This window comes from Hyperoodon ampullatus, assembly GCF_949752795.1.
Source record: "Hyperoodon ampullatus genome assembly, chromosome: 5".
Classification (NCBI taxonomy): Eukaryota; Metazoa; Chordata; class Mammalia; order Artiodactyla; family Ziphiidae; genus Hyperoodon; species Hyperoodon ampullatus.
The window spans coordinates 91,322,952-91,345,046 of record NC_136918.1 but is presented as its reverse complement, the minus strand read 5'-3'; the positions used below and the strand labels follow the sequence as shown (position 1 = coordinate 91,345,046).

General features: G+C 44.5%; 1 protein-coding gene across 1 annotated transcript in view; it reads right to left on the bottom strand.

The window, feature by feature from the left end:
* Window positions 1–22,095, bottom strand: part of MYH15 (myosin heavy chain 15) — a gene marked incomplete at both ends in the record, with an annotated part of 182,920 nt that overhangs the window by 19,700 nt on the left and 141,125 nt on the right. The window contains 12 exon segments of the mRNA XM_079705269.1: window positions 2,609–2,674; window positions 2,678–2,713; window positions 4,492–4,574; window positions 4,577–4,631; window positions 4,634–4,656; window positions 7,049–7,178; window positions 10,907–10,933; window positions 10,936–11,112; window positions 11,345–11,537; window positions 17,420–17,535; window positions 20,586–20,633; window positions 20,637–20,710. Coding sequence (XP_079561395.1) covers window positions 2,609–2,674; window positions 2,678–2,713; window positions 4,492–4,574; window positions 4,577–4,631; window positions 4,634–4,656; window positions 7,049–7,178; window positions 10,907–10,933; window positions 10,936–11,112; window positions 11,345–11,537; window positions 17,420–17,535; window positions 20,586–20,633; window positions 20,637–20,710 — 1,028 coding nt within the window.

Genomic DNA, 22,095 nt, shown 5'->3' with positions numbered 1-22,095 from the left:
TTGCCCAGAGGTGCACTGCAACCGGAGGCTCCTTCTAGCCCATCCTCCTTCCTTCACCCTTTCCTTTCACAGGTGTCAGACTCGCAAGGTGCTCTGAAAGCTTCCTCTGCCTCAGCCTGCTTGCTCTCCCCTTTATCTTTCCCAGGTGTTACCTTCAATAAATCTCTTGTACTTTAACTCCATCCTGGCATCTGTTTCCTGGAGAACACACCCAAGACTAAATGTTGTTTTCTTATCCCTAGAAATGAAGATACTATATCCATATTTAGATTGGTAAGGATTAAATAACATCTACATACAGATCCCTGAATATAGGAAGCAGACAAAGGTAACATGGAGCAGGTGGATGGAGAGGTGGGAGGAGGGGAGGAAAACTGTCTTTACCTTCTATGACGAGCACAGGTTCCTAATCCTATGTCCTGCTTTAGAGCATACCTTTTTAGACACTGGAGAGAGGAAGATAGGATGAATTTCCAGATGCTAGAGGGACATACTGGGGAAGATAAATGCTCAGTGGGGACTGGCCATAGAACTATTGTGGATGGGGTGACACTTGATTCCCTCTTCCAATACAGTATGATCTTCCTGGAGGATTTTTCCTAGGAAAGGAAAACCATATTTATGGCCCTTTCAAAATGACATTTCATAATGGCATCTACAATGTACTATCACAAAACACCCCGTCTCATAGTCCTGATGGTTATTTTGATGTTAAAGGAGAATAGATCGAGTTGACTCGACATCTACCTTGAACATTTCAAAACCAGGCATTGATATCAAAGAACGTGGAGAGCTCTGTAATGTCTCTTTAAACTGACAGGGTCTAGCCTGTTATCTTGCATAAAAAGGTACTCAAGGGGCTTCCCTGGTGGCACAGTGGTTGAGAGTCCGCCTGCCGATGCAGGGGACATGGGTTCGTGCCCCGGTCCGGGAGGATCCCGCATGCCGCAGAGCGGCTGGGCCCGTGAGCCATGGCCGCTGAGCCTGCGCGTCCGGAGCCTGTGCTCCGCAACGGGAGAGGCCACAACAGTGAGAGGCCCGTGTACCGCAAAAAAAAAAAAAAAAAAAAAGGTACTCAATAGGTATTATCTGACTTGATGGCAGAAAATCACTGCATAATTGAATAGATATACTCTAAACATTGGGCAGACACTTGGAAGAAATTAAGAAATACACCACCATACTAGTACAATGGAAACACTAAGATTACTGCTACCAAGAAACAAAGATAAAAATACAATAGAATAAGACTGTATTCCTTGGGACAACAGAAACCAAAGAAAGTATAACTTTGGTGTATTGTTGTATGATGAACCTGTTTACAGAAGAAAACTGTAAGAATAATCCATAGGAAAATAGAAAGAAAGAGCCAGACATAATTAACAAGCAGCATTTTGCTTCCTCATGTCTTCTTATCCTTGCTCAAAAAAGGAGTAGAATAGCACACCTTTCACGTTCCCCAGGTGTTTACTTCCTCAGCCACACATTCCATGGGCGCATTCCCCAGTGTCAGACCGACTCGCCTTAGAAAAGAACCACTTATTCAGCAAAGAAGAACTGTGCAAATAGCTCACTTCATTTCATCTTAATTAGCCCAAGATGATGCTTCTGAAGCGTTCTGCTTTCTTATCAACACTATCCTTCCTACTGCAAGGAAGGAAGACATTGATGCCTTTGACACCAACTCAACCTCAGGGACCAGCAGATCTTGCGTGAGTGCTGTCCCCGTTGCTGTAAAGCGGGCACCTAGGATGAGTTTGCCTTTTCATTGGAACAAGCTGTACTGTGCAGCGGAGAGGGCTAGAAAGTGACCTTTGGCATCTGTGTTTAACAACCGAAACACGTGCACTTACTCTGTGCTAGGAAGGTGCTGGTCCCAGAGTGGTGAGCAAGACTGTGCCTCTGCTACCATGGAATCTCTGGTCTTCTCCATTTGAAGAAAAGGGAAGAAAGGCTAGAAAATGAAAACACAAGTGAAGGAGTACGTTGCTATTTTGGCAATACATTAGTTACTGGTAAGAAGTCTGCCCACTTCTTTTCAGTTATTTGCTTAGACCAAGGCTAGTCCACAGGGAAACAGTCAGAAAGCTGCAGGGGCCTCTCAGCATTTGCTGTTTCCACCTGGCACCAGCACCAGAGTCCTCGGTGGCCTGGAGTGTTCATGAGGCCAGAAAACAAGAGTGGAAATGTCCCCTGCTCCAATTTAGCTAGCGTCCCATGCAACCTGCTGGCTGAGTCGCCCCCCCTTCCCCGTCTCTGCCAGTCACTTCATTTACACATTGTTCTCACTCAGCCTCTCACAGGAAGACGTCTTTCTGAAAGTGCTGCAGGCATTATGTGCGAAAAAACAAGGACAGTATAAATAGCTTTTCACTTCTAATTGCAACTTGCTGCTCACATTTTGCTTCCTGAGAGCTCTGAAAAGGGACTATCCCAAACCAATAATAGCACAGGAGCCCTGGAAGGGAAGGTTGATGTCTCCCGCTGAAGGAGAGCAAAGATGGAGAGAGAACTACAGGAGACCTAGGGGGTCGTTTCAGACTTGAAGGAGCACATCTGCCCAGGGTAGAGCGCAGCCAGGCGAACAGGGAGTGGCTTTCTGGAGTACCTGGTGGGTCAGCTCTTTGATGCATCGCCCAAACCTGCGGGCTCCCCTCTGGGCCTCCGCGATGCGTCAGACTTCGCTTTCCAGTTCACCATCCAGTTCACGGACCTGCAAGCAAACCACGGTCTCAGATGACAGGCGGGCAGCCAGCAAGCCAGGCGGGCATTGCATTTGCCTGTCGGCAGGATCATTTGAAATAGTGACACCATCAGGGAAGACGGGTGCACTCTCATTCTGGCCGTGGTGAAACAGGGCAAACTCTCTGGGAAAACCGCCTTGCCAAAAGTGAGCTGGCTGAACGATGTGAGCTCATAAAAGGGCTGTTTAGACTCAAGGATGTGAAAGGCTAATCCATGCAGAGGTGATAAACTTCCCCTCTTGGATTACAAAATTACACACACGTATGTATTACGAATGTACGTAAGTATATAGAGAGAATAAGCTATATATAGCACTCTTTAAGGATTCAGCCAATGTACTGCCTCATCTTAAGCTTCTTTCTCCATGTTAAGCTCTGACGCTCTAAAGAAATCAGACTCTGAGTTTTTGTCACACATATGTCACCCACAGCCCCATAGCCCTGCTTTGTGGGAGAGCTGTAGTGCAGATGAACAGCTGGCCTGCAGCCTTACAGAGTTATACAACCAAGGTTAACATAATATTCATTCAACAAATATTTGTTGCCTACTATGCACCAGACACCAGGGCCAGGGATACAGCAGGGAACAAAACAGACAAAAATCTCTCCCCTCTATAAGCATCCATTCTAAGGAAGGGAAACACACAAACGAAACAAAGTAAAATAGAGACTATGTTAGATGGTGATAAGTGGTATGGAGAGACATAAAGCAGCACACGGGGTAGGGGGTTGAAGGGGGAGGGTGTGTTTCATATGATTTTGCAATCACACCAACTACGCAAGTTGCATTCAGAAGGTCTAGCTTTTATCTCTGTGTTCTCCTCCTATGAGTAACTGTTTTTATTAGTCCTTGTTTTATTCTGTCACCAATTCTTTTTGAAAATACAAGCATGTGTGCATGTCTTCATATTTCCCCTCTTTCTTGCACAGAAGTTTGTATACTCTCAACATCGCCTGTACCTTTTTTCATCATTATACCACTAGCCATGATCTCCGGGACATTACAGAGCTCTTCCTCACTCCTTTCTAATCAGTGTGATGATATGGATGTACCGTAAATGTGCACTGGTATTCCATTATACGGATATACCATACATGTGCAAAGGCAATACGTTATTTTTCTGGGGCCCTTCTGAACCATGAAATCCCAGTCTAATATTCTTTCCATCCTTATAGCATTTGTCACATGACCTATACGGTGTCACTGAAATGGATTCAATAATTTTAAAAATCCTATTTTCAAGCTAGGTCTTCCTATTTATTTTTGAGCTCCCTGGAGGCAGGTACTACATCATTTCTGTCAGGCCTTACTATATTTTCACTAAGTCTTTTTTGATCCTTGATTTAGTTATTTCCCTCCCCTTTCTCTGGCTGTTAGGAAACGGGCATTCTCCACAGAGGAAATAACAGGATCAAAGGCACAGAAGCAAGACTGTGAGGGTGTGTTTGGAAACAGTTGGTCTCCCTGGCTGTGGGGGGCCCTAGAGCTGGGTCAGGTGAGTGGGTGGAACCTCACTGTCACTTAGCAGGATGGCGGATTGCACCCAGTCCAAGAAAAGTCCTATTTAGTGGCCCAAAGTCAAGAAGAATGAAAGAATATACTGAGCTCTGACACTGTCAAAGATCTGAACATGTTACAAGCAAAAGTGAGGCAGGAGGTAGGGACTATCTGGTGTGATATTACGGGACAATAAGGCTTCGAAGTGGGAGGTGTCAAGACCCCATGATTATGCAGGCAAACTCCTACCCTGGATTCGAGTTTCTGGCTTTGCTTTCTATTCCCTATCATGGCAGTCTGCTCAGCATCATCCAGCCTCTCCTGTAAGTCTCTGTCTGCTCCATGTTCTTTCTCATCCTCTCCAAGTGGGCATTGGTATCTTGTCCCTTGGCTTCAGTTCTTCTGACATGTTTGCTACCTAGAAAAGAAGGAAAGGGACTGAGACAGTCCAGAAGCCAATCAAGCTTAACATTTCTACCCACAGTCTTCTGTTCCTGATGTGACTAGGTGCCATGCCTTGCCTTTGTGTACTTAATCTCTTCCCACCATGCTCTCCCTAACCTCTATGGCCCTCGAGTTTGTTAACCATAAGGCAATCACGATAGCAGCAGCAGCTACTGGAGATTAGGGTGAGGGGTGGTGGAAACAGACCAGAGATGAAACACCATGTGAATATTATTATACAACACCTGTACTGAAAGAAAGATGACCAACTGAAGGCACAGCTTTTAACTGAGCAAAGCACCAGGACACGTCCTGTAACATCACGCACCAGGAAATGTGTGGAGTGCCTGTGAGAACCTTTCTCACGTCTCACTTCTATAATCCTGTGACTCGCAACTGCAAACAAATTTAGGCTCCAGGAATTTGGTAGCAACTGAGGCTCTCGGTGCCAATAAGCTGGCACGAGGAGGGTTAATTCTTGTGAAGCCCACTCTTGGCTTTGGCTATGTATACTAAGGGCTTGGTGTCTTGCTGCAATTATTAAGAACTGTTTCATGACTCTCTCAGTGCCTTTAATGTAAGAACACTGCCCTCCCAGACAAAGTTTCTCTGTCTATCAGGTTACCAACCATCTGTATAATTTAAGTGTGAGACGTCTGTGTAGATGGTGGGGGCAAAGAATGAATGACGGAGGTAACTGGGTTCCGCTATGTGGGGTTGGAACTCACAGCTGAACTACTATTAAAGCGAGGAAAGAGGTAGTAAGTTCGTTTTTCAACATTGTCAAGGAAATCTTATAAAGGTGAGGTTATGCAGATAGTCTTCCTAACGTGTGACTGCATATACCTACCAAGCAGGAGTAAAAGCTCTTTTTATTCCTTTCTATCTATGTGGATTTTCATGAATATTAAGCATATTATTTTTTCCTTGGCCAAACGCTTTCAAGCTTTCACACACCTCTTTTCCATCAGAAGGTGTCTGCTTTGATACAAAACGGCTGAGTGCTAGGCATGCTTCCCCATTCTTCTGGATTCTACAGTGATCTGGTAACTAGGATTTGGTGCAAAAGTTTTGTTTAGCTCCCCAAATGCTAAATAACTCAGTAAGCTTTTCCCTCCTTTTGAATTTTAAAATGACTAATGTAAAATCTAATTGAATATTCTTGTCTCCTCGATTCCCATATACATTTTAGCAAGAGGATCAGTTTTCATTCACAGGGCAAGGTCAGGGCTGCTGCATGTGTGTGTCTGATGGACTATACAGAACCACCTGATGGGGATGGAGTGGGTGGAGGCTGAAATCAAGCCCAAGCTCTGCTCAGCAAGCACTGGCACTTGCAAGGCTGGGTTCTTCACACACAGACTTCTCACCTCCCTCCTCCATGACATTTTTTTTTTTTTTTTTGCTGAGTATTGCCTTCTGCTTGCCATGCCTTTTGAGAGAAGTCTGCATCTACCCACAGTGGGGGTCCAGTGGGTGTATTTTTCCAGTTCCCACAAAGGTACAGTCAAGGCTGGCAGCCAACCCTGAGCTTAGCCTCATTCAGGAAAAGCACCACTATCAACAATTTTAAACTTGCAGATAACGAAGGTACACCAATCCTGAAGTCCTTCTTCACCAACCTGACTCTGTTACTGAAGCAACAGTATGGGCTGTAAAAAAATAAGTGAAATAGGGACTTCCCTGGTGGCGCAGTGGTTAAGAATCCACCTGCCAATGCAGGGGACATGGGTTCAAGCCCTGGTCCGGGAAGATCCCACATGCTGTGGAGAAACTAAGCCCATGTGCCACAACAACTGAGCCTGCGCTCTGCAGCCCGTGAGCCACAACTACTGAAGCTCGCATGCCTAGAACCCGTGCTCTGCAACAAGAGAAGTCACTGCGATGAGAAGCCCGTGCACAGCAATGAAGACTCAACGCAGCCAAAAATAAATAAATAAATAAATAAATAATTTAAAAAATAAGTGAAATAAGCATTCTTTGCAGATCATCATAAAGCTATTACAGACCCTAGGAAAAATAGCTATGGGTAAGGAAACACAAGAGGAATTGTTTCTAGACACTAGATATATTGATTCGAAAGTGGAAAGTAGACTAACTTTTTAAAAAATCTCTTGGTTTCATACGATTTTGCCTATGGCAATTCAGCTGCTCCTTTTCATTGTGTGGACAGGGTGGAAGGGAGGAGCCAGTTGGCCTAATTTTTCAACATGGGGACAGAGGCAGAGGGGTCAGCTAACCTCCCCCTAGCTATATGGAGAATCAATGGAATCCTATTTGTCTGCAGCTTTGCCCCTGCCCCTTGGCTACTGCTCCCATCAACTCTGAAAGACAGGAGTAAGCAGGCAGTCAATGGACCCACCTCGGTGGGTGGCTGCCTTCTTGGCCTTCTCTTCTGCACTTTGACACCCTTGCATCGCCTCTTCAGCTTCCTTCTGCATCCTGGCAACATCAACCTCCAGTTTCTTCTTCTGGCTGAGGAGACTCGTGTTCTAAGGAAAAGCAGCATCCTCATCAGGCAAGTTGAGATCAGTGGTGCAGACGCAAGCTGGTCTGTTCAGGACATGCAACGGGAGGGTCTCTGGCCAGGAGCGTGTTTTCCTCTCCTCGGCCGTACTCATGAAGCAATACTTCCAGGCCCAGGAGACCACGTTAGACTTGAATGCAAGGGATTTCATCCATTAGAGGTTTAGTACTGGAGAGATGACAGCCTGAGTCAGAAAGGAGAAATGAACCCAGACAACCTACAAGCCCCAAACATGTGTTTGGTTTTCAGCTGGTTGAGGAATATGTTTTTCTGCCTTTTGCTCTTTGATGGGGAAGAAGCAAGTGTCCCAGAGCAGAAGTCAGGGTCAAAAGCAGACATGTGGAAAGCAGGGGTTTGGGGAATAAAAATCAGTTTCCTGCATGCTGCTCCAGGGGAAGACAATCTTCCTCATTATCTACCTCTGCTTCTATTAATTTTGCAGGGAGGGGGTGGGAAAAGCAATTTAGATGAGCCTCATCCTCCAGGCCTGAGAAACCTCCATTACACTGGAGGATTCTTTGTGTTCTTTGGCTGATGCTGCTCTAATTCTTTCCTTCCTGGGTTGTGACATTACAGGCTGAAAGTCCTTTTTGGTCTGTGTTTGTAGCACAGTTTTTCTGAGGGTGTGAAATCTTAGCATAGAGAATGGATTTAAAAGGCATAGCCTTCCTATTTTTAATTTCTCTTCTGTTCATTCACTTTTCCTCTAGCTAGTGCCTCTCTCAGTGGCAAGATTAAGCCTTTGGAAATAGGAAGAAAGATATTCCAGCCTCATAGGTTCTACCCTACTTCCTTGATGGCGTGAAGCATCTTCATCAAGGTTGCTTCCTCTGTCCTTATGGAGAGCCAGGCTCTGTGTGCCTCAGGCCTCCCACTGCCATGGATGTGGCCTGGAGGGATGAGGGTATTTCCTGGAGTATGCTGGGATGCTCACTGCACATAACTCCACAGAAATTCTTTCTTAGTAAAGAAAGGTGCAATATAAATGGTGATTCGTTTATACATAGAATCATTTAAAATCTGCTAGGGAGTTGATGGTTAAAATCTTTTCAAGCTGAATGATTGGTTCCGTTCGGGAAGCAGGGGGTGAGGGAGTACTGTGCAGAAGAGCAGTCTAGATTGTCACAGCTCAGGTTTGAAAAAGGACACATGTAATTAGACAAGGATAAGTTTGGCCTCATATGTTTGCTCTAGGCTAGAAATCTGGGGATGCAGAAGATTCTAGAAAATACTCATTGTATGTCAATCAGAAGGTTAACGGTGTTCCAGTAACTGCAAGGGGGCCACCAATGGCTAAGGTGGGGGAGAAGTCCTTTGTGAGCCACACGTCACCTAGACCAGAGCTGCTCAAAGGGTAGTTTCTGCACTGGCAGCATCACCGAAAACTCATTTGATTCCTCCTACTGCAGAGATTCTGATTCAGTGGGTCTGGGGCGAGGCCTGGGAATGTGCATTTTTGTGTTAGTTTCTCTTATACGTGTAAAGTTTCAGAAACTCTGCTCTGGAGATCAGGTCTATTACCTAATTTTCTTTCTTTTTTTTCAAATCTATCTCCTTCTTTCTATGTCTGCTTTTGCTCTGGTTGATGTCCTTATCTCTCTCTAGGCTAGTGGTTTTTCATCATATTGGGACCCGCTGGTATATCATCAGTTATAACATGCATGGCAAATAATTTGTTACCAATAGATATTAAGTACTACAGATAGTGAATGATTTACTTCTTAAAAATTCAATATTCTACTTTATAAGATTCCCACTCATTGTATTTAGTTAAGTTTTCTTGAGAGATAAAGAAAATATTGAAGTAAGTTAGCCTGTTGGGAATTATGCATAACGTATAGCCTATTTGTTTTATACCACATGGTATCCTAATAGGATCGTGTCATGCACATGGGCACAAACTGTAGGCACAAACTAAACGCAGTGCCTTCCAGCAGGTACATCTTTGGTTTATATTAATACTTCCTTTTATCCAGTGTTTCTCAGTGGGGTCACAGCTGGCATTCTAGGAGGGGCAATTCTTTGGGATGTTGAATTATCCTGTATCTTGCAGGAGCATTAGTATCTTTGGATCTTGCCCACTAAATGTCAGTGGTACTTCCCAGTCTCTATGGCAACCAAAATGATCCCACAGATGTTTCTAAATATCCTAGAGCATGGCACATCTGTCCCTAGTTGCATTAATCCATCCTTCACAAAAATCACCAGAGTAAACTTCCTAAAAGGCAAATCTAATAACTTCCCTCCCAGTTACTCACAATTCTTCAGCAGACCCCCATTAGCTGCATGATAGAATTCAAACTCCATCAGTCTCAAAATCAAGATCCCTGGTGACCTGCTCTACCTGCCTCTCCCTTAGCATCAACTCTGCTGATCTCTCCTACCCCCGACCGTGTGCTATAGTAAGTGTATCAATTTTCCTTAGCATCCTAAATTCCCTCTTTTCCCCAAGCCTCTGCCCTTGACTTTTCTCTCTACTTGGCTGACTTCTTCCATGTCTTTCATGACTCAGATTAAGCATACTGTGCATCTACCTAAGTCTAGGATCATCAGGGAAGGCTTTCTGTAGGGGTGTGCTTGCTTTATCACTACAATCCCAGCAGTGCACTGCAGTTTGTTAACTTAGATCTCCACATGTTTAGGACAATGGAGATATTTTGCATCTGTCTATACCATGCATACCTGTTCAGCTTATGGTGGGTGCCCTAAAAATGTTTATCGAGCTTTTGTCCTAGCCACTATGGCTTCTCCTGATTCCATGAGAATGGCAACCATTTAAGAATTCTTGCTTTGTGTCGCTTACATAACCTTCCATGAGAAGCCAGAGTCCTGACAGTTCATCATATCTGTCAGCAGCCACTCAGAATTGTTTGAAATCTCCTGGCTCTGAGGCAGGAGCATTTTTTTTCGAATCCTGGGATGCTCAGGGAATGCATGGCTTAGCAGGAACAGGAGGAGCAGGCAAATGATTCTGGAACACTAGCGAATGTTCCTCTCTCTCTCCCCAGCATCCTAGCTATGAGTGCCCTGACAGTTCATTCTTCTGGCAGGGCTTAGGGTTTTGGGTCAAATTGTGTCCCTCTCCCCAAAAACATATGTTGAAGTCCTAACCCCCAATCCTCGGAATGTGACCTTACTTGGAAATAGGGTCTTTAGAGAGGTAGTCAAGTTAAAATGAGGTCATTAGAGTGGTTCCGAATCTAATATGACTGATGTCCTCATAAAAATTTGGAAATTTGGACAATGACAGATACAGAGGGAAGATGATGTTAAGACTCAGAGAAAATGCCATGTGAAGGAGGTGAATTGGAATGATGCATCTATAAGCTAAGGAACACCAATGATTGCCAACAAACCACCAGAAGCTGGGAAAATGCAAGGAAGGACTCCCTGCAAGATTCAGAGGGTGCACGACCCTGCCAATGCCTTGATTTCAGACTTCTAGCCTTTAGAACTGTGAGAGATTACATTTCTGTAATCAGTTTGGGAACTTGGCTGCTGCAGCCCTAGGGAACCAATGCATTTGGGGATGAATGAAGGGCGAGACCGCCACTCTGCTGCCAAAGGCTCTCCCTGCCTCACCGGCCACCTGCAAGGCTCCACGTGGCAACCGTGTACCGTCCTAGGCCAACCAGTGTGGATCCATTGCCTCCCACCAGCTGACATGGCTAATAGCGAGTTTACGGGCCCTACCTGGGAGTGGAAAAGATTGATTTTTTTCCTGTGGCTTTCAGGAGCTCTTCCTCCGCCAGCCTGCTCCCGCGTTCTGTCTGCTCATGCGAGGCCCTTAGCTCCTCGATTTCAGCCTGGAGAAGAGCATTGCGCATCTCGGCCACCACCAACTGCTGCTTCAGCTCACTGTTCAGGTGTGTGCTGTCCTCCAGCTGCGCCCAAAGGTCCTGCAAGAGAAAACACGCGCCGGGGACGCGGATCCCTGGCAGTTAAGCGGGACCTGCGCTTATGCATGCGCGCTCTGAACAAGCCCCAGCGATTCAACGTAAGCATCTTCCTGCTCTCCTGAAGGATTAGATTTGTTGTCCTCACGTTTATTGCTCAACACAACCTGCTGCTTGGTTTGCTCCCATAAGCAGAGACATCCCTGCCTCACCCCTGCATTACAACTGAAAATACCTTGATCTGGATCTGAAGCTGGCCCAGGGATTTGGTTGCCTCTGACACCTGCCGGTTGACACAGCTGAGCTGGAGTTCCGTCTCAGTGAGGTCCCCTTCCATGCTCCTCTTCAGCCCAGTGGCCTCAATTCTGCTCTGAGCTTCAGAATCCAGACTCGACTGCAGGGAGTCAATAGCACACTGCTGCTTCCTCCTAATTTTAGAATAACATTCAGGGGAAAAATCATGCACCCAAATTAAGAAAGGTTACCTGCTGTGTACACACAACTGTTTAGGAATCAGAAAAAATTAAAATTCAAGAAAAATTCTGTGTAATTAACAAAATGAGTCTGAAGGGTCTTCATTTGGAAACCATGGAGATGGAAGGGTTAGGTCAGTGAGCATTTGTGCACCATAACAGACTAAGATTCCCAGACCAACTTCCCGGAAAAATCAAGAAAAGCACCAGAATCTTTTTGAGGTTCCTGTGGGGCAGTCTTCGCCTTATCTAAGACCCCCTCCAGGACAGTCTAGATTCCCTAGAGTGGCTAAGGGTGAAGGAAGGATGCACTTTCAGACAGGCATAATATTTAAATACTTTCAACGGTGAAACATGTCTGAACATGGCAAGAAAGAGCCACCCAGGTTGGAATAAGTCCTGATCGCCAGCAATCCTGCTCTAACAGCCTGTGACACCAAATTCCCCTAGAATAGCATGGTTATCTTTCTCCAGGAGTTTGGGAGTACAACCAAGGATAGGCTGAGAAAACCAACTGCTGTGTGATGTTGAATTACTTCAATATGCCTTTATAACAATGAAAGGTCCATGCTGAAATCATTTTTGCAAAGTGACAGAAGCTTACACAATAGATGTGTGTTCAGAGAGACAATGAAAAACTGTGGGGAACCCATGGCAATCATTTCCTAGCACTCTTGCAGTAAGTCTGGGACCATGTGACTGAATTCTGACCAATGGACTACGGGCAGAAGTGTTTCCAAGCCTCACACATACAGCCTTTTACTTGTGTGATCCTGTGCTCTCTCTTCCCCATCTATAGCAAACTTGGTGGCCACACATGGATGATCTGGCATCAGAAGATGGAAGGAACCTGGGTTCTTGAGTGACTTGGGTTAGTGGCCCACTCTCTATCCTACCCCACGTTGGACTCTGACACAAAGCAAAAATAAGCTTTGATGGTTTTAAGCCATCAAGATTTGGTGGTTGTGAGTCAGGACAGTGTAACTGTTATAACACAGGCCCTGTTAAGCTCACCCTATGAAACAGGGCCTAGTACTGGGCAGATAAGACAAGACATACTCATAGAGCCCATCAGCACAAATAGCAGACACATATTCATCTTGAGTCAGAATTAGGTTCCACACTGATTTGTCTTTGAGCCTGTATTCTGATCTCTGAGGCCAGCAGCAAGTCACACAGCCTACAGAGGAGTAAGAGTGTGGTCAGAGTTTCCCATTGGGTGACAGGGGGAGGTGCCACTTTTTGTGACCACCCTCACCCCACTGATGGGGCGGAGGTTTCAGAAGTAGTTATGCAAATGTACAGGGAAGAACTCTTTCTGGTTCCAGAGTCAGCACCTCTCCTTTGCCAGCGCCATGTCCTGGCTCCCACATGCTGCGGCCAGCCTCTCCTTCCTATCCTTAGGTCCTGGGCTTCTGTTCTGCTCCCAGATCAGAATCCTACAGGAATGCCAGCATGTAAAGTTACTAGAGACTGTTATGGCTGAATTTTGTCCCTCCTCTCTTCCCCCCAGCCAAATTCATATGTTGAAGCCCCTAACCCCCAGTACTTTAGAATTCGAGTAAATTTGGAGACAGGGCCTTTAAAGAGGTGATTAAGTTAAATGAGGCCCTTAGGGGAGGCCCTAATCCAATCTGACTGATGTCCTTATAAGAAGAGAAAATATGGACACACAAAGAGACACAGGGATGGGTGTGCACAGAGAAAAGAAAATGTGAGGACGCAGCAAGTTGGTCACTTCCGAGCCAAGGAGAGAGGTCTTAGGCTCAGATTTGCCAGCAACTTGATCTTGGACCTCCAGCCTTCAGAAATGTGGGAAAAGAAATTTCTGTTGTTTAAGCTACATAGTCTATTTTGTTATGGCAGCCCTAGCCCATAGTACTACAGTGACACACACTCAGCATCACTGAAAGCTTTAAGACACCGCTCAGTCTTACATGAGGAAACTCATTTTTGCCACAGTTGACTCTCCTTATGCAGGAACACTAAGGCGTCTCTAAGCTGGTGTCAAAATCCTCTGTACAGAGGTATGTTCTACTTAGGCAGAAAAAATGAATGTTTCAAATTGTACTTTTTCCACAGTTGTTTATGAAACTTCATGAGTGCCTACAGACAAGTAGAAAGTGCTACGGTTTAAGAGGCTTCTGTATAACACAGGCCTAGAGAATGGCCACTAAACAATCAGCATATTCCATGCAGAGTCAAGAAACCTTTAAAATGAAAGCTCCTTGAGTATGTTTCTTAAGAAAAATGAAGAAGTCAGGACCAGGGCAATATAGTAAGAAGTTCCTTTTCTTTCTTTCCTCTTTTTTTCTGAAATGTGAAACACAATTTGAGGAAAGAAACCAAATGCAAACAAGAACAAAACCATTCTTTTTTAAAACTTGAAAAAGTTAAGGATTTAAATTGACAGTCAATTCAATCAGTAATATTTTTCTCTTGCCATGTTGCTCGTCTATATCAGGGAAATGAAAGATTTCCCTTAATTCTAATACATACGATTCAGCTTTAAAGTGATTAACAAGATATTTTGCTAACTAAATGCCATGTCTGAGTTTGAGCTGCTACTTGTTGAAGTCGCACTAAAATATTTTACTTAGAAATGAGAAGAGATTTAAACATATTCTTCTGGCAGAGACTCAGACAATAAAAGAAATTAAGTTGGATAGTACATGTAAATTGAGACCATGTGGCAAAGTTCGCTATTACTGAGTTCAGAGGAGTGAACAATATGGAAGGAAAAGATGACGGAATGTTACCAGGTACCTGAGGCCATAGGCTGGGGGTGGGCAAACTATGGGCTATGGGCCCAGCCATGACCATTTAATTTCTTATGGTCTATGGCTGCTTTCAAGCTACAATTGCAGAGTTGAGTAGCTACAACAGAGACTCTATGTCCTGCAAAGCCAAAAATATCTACCATGTGACCCCATACACCTAACCCTTCCATAGATGATCAAACCAAAGCAAACAAGCACATTTTGATAGAGTAAGGCATTTCGATACCTCATTCCCAAAAGCTCCTTCCACAGCACCTCACTGGGTGTGTCCAGGGAGAACAGAATGCAGGCCAGGGGCACCCTGGCTCTGGGTCACTGAGAAGACTGCCACACATTTCAGCTTTACCTTGAATACCCTGAGTTGGGAGGGGGATGTATATAGTCAGTGGCCCCAGAAGATTCAGGACGCAACTGACCAACTTGTTCTCAACCCACTCTGGGGCCTTGCAGCAGGGCCTGACTTAGACAGCAGTCATGGCCGCCAGCCGACCTTCAAGGAGCCATGATGTCACTCTTCCTTTCCTGTGTGGACGAGGGCAAGGATCAAAGCCAGCCATCAAAGCTCCTCCCCTCCTTCCAGCAGTGACTGCACTGTCACCTGCCTACCTCCAGCTCTGCTCATTATAACATTTTTAGGGAAACAAAAAAGCCCTAACACTCCATAAAAGTTTGGGAAGCTCCGTCTAGAAGAGCAGGCACAGCATCTTGCCAACATGAAGCGCTCAAATATCTGTTGAGCAAGTGAAACATACAACTTGTGTACCAGCTGCTCATTCTTTCACCACCAACAGGCTTCCAGCCCGGCTCATACAGGATCAGTCCTCACCAAATGGAAGAGCAGCGGGCTGGGTGGCAGAGAATGAGTGAATGAGTTACCCAGTTTGCAGCTCTACCAAGGTTGTGCCTTTGAGTCTGTCTCCTGTCCTCCTGGTCCCTTCAGCTTCTCGGGTCCTGCTTCACAGGCCTCCTTCAGTTTCTATGGAGCTTCCCAAGGATTCTGTGAAAGAGGACCTTGAACCTCATCTTTCCCTCAGGCAATATTTCCCTTGAGTTCTGGATTTTACCTGGTTTCCCCCTGATTGCTCAAAATCGTCTGCTTTGCTAGTATTTCCCCCTGGCATTCTCTTCAGTTTCCTTAAGATCGCATCCTCTCCTAGCCCTGAAGTCAGATTAAACCCTTGGATTTGACCGAGGCATTCTGATCCAATCTCCACTGGCACAGGGCACTCACACCGAAAGGGTCTGCATGGTATTTGTGATATTTTGTTAAGACATGCTCCTCTTTCCTTTCTGGATGTACCTATTACAGTTACTATGAATCATTAACTAGAACTCATGAATAGCTTATTCCTCCCTTCCGACCGCCCTTCTTTTTTCAGCCCCTTCGCAGCTCCTGCCTCGTCTTCAGTTCTTTCTTCTCCCAGCCCTAGCTGTTTGGATCTCCAGCTTCCTTTGCACTAAAATTATTATAATTGGTGAACAGCTCTGCAACATTCAGATGTATCTGACAAGATGCAGACTCTCAGGGTTCAGTTTTACTTAGCTGGGTTTATTAATAGGCACAGGTTTGACGTTACCTGAAACGAGGGGTTTTTTTTTGTTTTTTTTAACTGCGCAAGGAGACATTTGTTTTTGTTCCTCATGGAAGGAAGTAGGGCAAATATCAAGGCCCAATGTTTTTGCCCTCCATCAAAAAAAAAAAAAATTCTTTTACACATGGACTCAGAGCCTCTTAAGTAGACCAGAATTCACCCCTACAGTCAGTCCTACAGAGGAAAGTGCCAGTGAGTGAGAGCAAAGATAACTTAAAAAGCACACAGAGGACCAAATGTGGCTTGACATCCTCATTAAAAAAATGACCCCCATGGGAGTTTTGTCTGAAGATGGGCTATGGGTAAGAGGCCAGTTCAATTGAACATGGTAACTTTTTCTTTTAACTGTTAAACGAACACGTTAAAAGCAAATTGCCAGTTGAACCTCCGACTCAAAAATGCTTTTCCATGCTGACACATGGCATTGACTTAAGGGAAGAGATCAAATGGATAATACAATTATAGTTAATTCCATGTGTTTATAATTGTGCCTTTGATCTAGAGTGTGAAGCGCTTTGCCAACATCAGCTCACTGATCTTCCTCACCACCTTCTGTGACATGGATGGGGCTGCTTTCATTCCCTCACTTCACTGAGAAGCTAAGAAGCAAAATTTCTAAAATCATCAGCTTGTTATGATGAAGCTAAGAAGAGATCCTGCAACCCAGGATTCCTGTTTAATTCAGTTTCCTGACTATTAAGACTCAGCTGCTTCAACAGGGATTCATAAGCAGCTTAGCTCTTGGCTTCGGCCCCTCTCCAAACAAATGGCTACAGGTACAGGCAGGGGGGAGGTGGAAACTTCACTCTGATCTGACATTAATTTTAATGCCCAGCATCACATTTTTTAGTTCTTTTCCTCCACTGTTTAGCATTACCAGTCAATGTCTTGAACGCTCAAGAAAGCAGCTTGTTGTAGGGAAACCCAGACAGTATACACAGTCCTTGTCCACATACTTATTCTTTTTTGGTGTGTTATCTTGAGTCTTGTATGCAAGTAGAAGCTGCTCGAAAAGAATTTTATGAGGGCTTCCCTGGTGGCACAATGGTTGAGAGTCCGCCTGCTGATGCAGGGGACACGGGTTCCTGTCCCAGTCTGGAAAGATCCCACATGCCACGGAGTGGCTGGGCCCGTGAGCCATGGCCGCTGAGCCTGTGCGTCCGGAGCCTGTGCTCCGCAACGGGAGAGGCCACAACAGTGAGAGGCCCACGTACCACCAAAAAAAAAAAAAAAAAAAAAAAGAATTTTATAAGAAAATCATAAAAAACTGATAGTAATCATGTAGAGGTATTCCTTTATATTAACAGTGCTGAGCTTGCTAGAAAGATTCTAGTGTTGGGTTAGACAGGCTGTTTCTTTGGTAATAGTCCAACAAGGGTCATAAAAGCAGACAAACACAGTGGGTTCTGTTCAGTTAAGGATTCTAAAATATGCAACTGTTGCTCATCAAAATAATTGTAAATACCTACATTTTTCTATTTCTTCATCTTTCTCTGAAAGCTTTCTTTCAATTTCTGCTTTAGTTTCTGAGAGTTCAAGCTGCAGACGAAGAATCTTGCTTTCGTTGCGTTCCAGAGCTCCCTGAAATATATAAATAAAAAGCACTAAATTCAGCCCACTTTTGGACAAAAGTATTTTTTTCTCTAAATGTATATCATTAATGGAGCTCTCTTTAGAATTGCTAGGAATAATCTAAGTTCAAATCACATCCCTGAAGATCGGAACAGGATGAGAGACAAGTGATTACTTTTGTTTGTCAAATCACCTATAGATCTGATGTTCTGAGGGCTTTCAGCTGTAGCTCAAGAACCGGAATCTAACGCATTTTTAAAATAGACGTTTTCAATCTTGTCTGTGACTATATTTCAATTTTTAAATTTATTACCCTTGACTTTTTCTAATGTTTCCATCTTTGGGATGAATCAATAAAAGCATCAAAACTAAAACAAGGAAGGTGATAACTCCTACCTGGAAGCTTTTATTTATTTCTGGACATCACAGGGGGATAGAAAAAAAGTTGAAAGCATTCAGAGAGCAAGAAACAGGACAGCGCTCAAATAAAGGAATTTATGATGTACCTGACACATAATGCTTGGTGTGAGCCATTATCACCATAATTACTACTATTACTTCAAATGGATTGCTTTGACAGGCAGGGAGATCTCCTGCCCCTTTGAGTATTTAAATATAGGCAAGGCAAATACTGCCAGGGATGTTATAAAGGTGTTTCAAGTTTGAAAGTGTAGATTTGATTAAATCTTTAAAGCCTGTTCCAAAGATAAAATTCATACAGAAGAAACAAACAGAACACTTGGAGGATACTGAGGAGGATGTTTATAAAGGGCACAAGGGGTGACCACCATCTATTGGTCAGTTAACCATTGGCAGACAGTCCTGAGGGCAAACGCAATTTTTCTAGCCTCTTCTGAGGAGTGCTTAGCACATACCATCAAAAGTAAAAGGTAGGACTTCCCTGGTGGCGCAGTGGTTGGGAGTCCGCCTGCCGATGCAGGGGACGCGGGTTCGTGCCCCGGGCCGGGAGGATCCCACATACTGCGGAGCGGCTGGGCCCATGGGCTGTGGCCGCTGGGCCTGCGCGCCCGGAGCCTGTGCTCCGCAACGGGAGAGGCCACGACAGTGAGAGGCCCGCGTACCACAAGGAAGAAAAAAAAAAAACAAAAGTAAAAGGTAAAACTGAATAGCAATTTCAAAATAAAAATAAGAAAGATGTTGGGACTTTAATATGGCTTACAGCCTTGCTGTTGTTCTCTCAATACTAACTTCAATATAAAAGAAAATAAATAAAAAACAAATGCTGGTATAGCAATTTCCTCCAAGGGAATGATGCCCTCCCTTCAGGGGGAAACTGTCACCTCTAACCCTTTTGAATGCACTGAGAAAGTGAATCTTTGAAGGTGACCTGGGATAATTTGAGTTTTGTGACTTCAAAAATAATCTGATAACGTTTCTCATAAAGGCTCACTCAGGAAAAGAAATAACCCAGTTTTACAAATACATGTCCAAGCTGATGAAGTATTTATGGATGCAGCTGAAGACAAAACTTGAGAAAATGCGAATAGAATATAATGCCATCTAGTGCTACTGAATGGTATGAGCGCTGTGGCCTTAGTCATCTCACCTTCAACAGGCAGCTCAATTTAATGTACAAAGATGTCTATACATCATATAGGGCTAAAGTTGCCCCGCCCAATCACAGCTCTCATTGGCTTCACATGTTGCTTGAAATTTCTACCATAAAAGTTACTTCTTTGGGTTAAGGTGGTGGCTTTAGAAAGTCCCTAGCCAGGGTGGCCAGAGAACCGACGGGGACCAAAAGGAGCAAGTGAATGAGACAAAGTTCACCCACTTTACGAGGACCAGCCTTGTTAGGGGACACCACACTGCCAACTGAAAGGATTCTACATAAAATGTAGAGGCCTCAGAAAACAATTTGCATAAAAAGACAAGAGCTGTGTCAAGAGCGGTCCAATTGACACATCTGTCTGGTAGATTTCTTACAGAAATGTGGTGGTGAAATAAATTGATCAGACATTGCTTGACTCGGAGCAATCCTCTGGGGTCTAATTTTTTCGTTATCACACCTTTCAAAAGGCCCGTGCCTGAAATGGACTTGCTGTGCCTTTTAAAAATTATTGTCTCTGTTGGAAGGTGAGTGGGTGAGGGATGCATTTCTAATGTGACTGGGTGCTTAGTCAAAGGGTAGGTCAAGAAAATGAAATTCAGCTGTGAGAAAAGAGGCTTTGTAGGCCTTGTTGACTACTTAATGACCGTGACAGGATAACTTCCTTCTGAGTTCACCCTCTTTGGCAAAAAGATTTTCTCAGGGGTCCTTTCAATCACTAGCACACACCTAGGGATAAAGTCAGAGATTTTTCCTGAACTTTTAATCCATAACACTGAAAACACTCCTGTCAAACAACCCACACAAAGATGAGCTTTCAGCAAAAAATGTTTGAGAACATTGCTTTGAATTCATTTTTAAAACTACCTAAAGTTCTTTTTGGAAAAAAAAAGTGTTTCGACTGATTTTATTTAAAGAGAGGGGCAGGTATGAGGATATTTAGTTATTCAACATTCAACAAATATTTATTGAACCGCTACTGTATGCCAGGCAATGTTCTAGTCCAGTGCTTCTCAAATGTTAGGGTAAATATGAACCACCCAGGGATCTTGTTAAAATTCATATTCTGATCCAACAGAGCTGGGGAGAGGGCTGAGAGTCTGAATTTCTAACAAGCTTCCTGGTGATGCCCATGCAACCAGTCCGCAGGCCACGTTTAGAGTAGTGAGGGTCTAGGTACTGGGGATAAATTAGGGAACAAGATAGACATGGTTCTTGTTTTCTTTATAATCAAGAGATTTGCATCCACGATTGTTTATCCTGTTCCCCTAGCCTCGATTTCCTCATTTGTACAATGAGGACAATAGTTTGCTAGGGTGATTACATACAATAGTGCATACAAAGATCCAGGCGTAGGGCCTAGCATGCAGTTAACCCCTGAATAAGGGTCAAGGGTTATAGGTGTGTTCTTGCTCTTGTTGTGACTAGAATGCAGGTCTTCTGCACTGTCACAGTGATGGAAGCCTGCTTTGCTCCCTGGAGGTAATACCTCGGCCTCTTGCGATGACATTTGGACTTCAGTCTTTTCTTGTTCAATCTACTTCTTGACCTTTTCCATTTCACTTAAGTTCTTCTTTCCTTCTTTCATCTGATTTTTCAGATTAGAAATCTCTTCTGGAGAGGGATGAAAAACAAAGTTAGTGAAAAGAACCAGTCTCAGATCCATGATATCAGCCACAAGAGACTGTTCCCAGAGGCCCACTGGGACCCTGGTCATGCCATCCTTGGTAACTTGATGGCAAGGCCACCGCTGGCACATATGGGATGTTTGTTTGAATTAGAAAAAAGAATCCCCTCTTCAAAGTATTCTTTTGGCATCTGCCACAAAGTTGCCTACAACAACTGGTGAGAATGGTGTTTCTTAGAGTATTGTGCATTGAACAACCTGTGTGACTGTACATGGTGGTCCTGCTTGTCAGAGCCATGCCAGATATTGCCCGGTGGGGCTCTAGGACCCAGATCTGGAATCACTATTCCAGTGGAAGAGCTTAGCTATCAATACTGGTGGTGGCCACTGTGTCAGCTCTTGCTCAACACCAGAATGGGAACTTACAGCATAAGCTGGGTCACTGTCTGCCAGAAGCCAATGCATGAACCCTCTGATGAACACAAGTCTCTGAAAGAGCAAGGCAGCCAGAAGTGACAAAACCTCCAGCACCTGACACTGTTACTGTCAGTTCCGCCTGTTCATGAAGGAAGCCTCTGCAACCTAAGAGCTGTGGAGCAGGGCCAAGTGCTCCGGGAATTACCCACAGTCCAGAGGCAGTGGAAGGAATTCAAGAGCTTGACCGCTCCTCTGGCTCTGAGATGCCCGGCTAGGATAGGCTGTGACAAGAATTTTTTAGTTACAAAAACAAACCCATGAGATGGCAATTCTCGTGTGAATAATAAATCCTTCTCTGATAAAGCCTCTCCAGAAGAGGGGCTCCCAGGAGAAAACTCAAGGCAGTGGTTCTCTCCTCTGACCATACCTTAGAATCACTCGGAGAGCTTTTAAAAAAGACTTCTTCCCAGGCTCCAGCCCAGAGCAAGTATGGTCCCCACACGAACAGCACCAGCTTCGCTTGGGGACTTGTTAGAAATACAAACTCTTAGACCCCCTCCTAGACTTACTGGATCAGAAATTCTTGACGGTGGGACCCAGCCAACCGTGTTTTAACAAGCCCTCCAGGTGGTTCAGATGCCATGAAAGTTTTCTAACTGTTCCAGCACCTCTCACAGGCCCAGTCAGTGACCTGCTCATGGACTAGGTAGGTCAACAGAGAAAGCAAGTTTCATTTATGCCTCCAATAGCAGTGAACTTACTCCCAGGGCATCTCAGGGTCGTAATGCACATCACTGTTGGTGCTGGTATAACTTGGCAGCCTCTTTGAAGGGCTGCTGGGCAATATCTCAGAATTTGAAAATTCACTCCTTTAATCCAGCAATTTCATATCTAGGAATCTACCCTACTGAAATATTTGCACACGTCCCCATTGTACACGGATGTACAATATAGG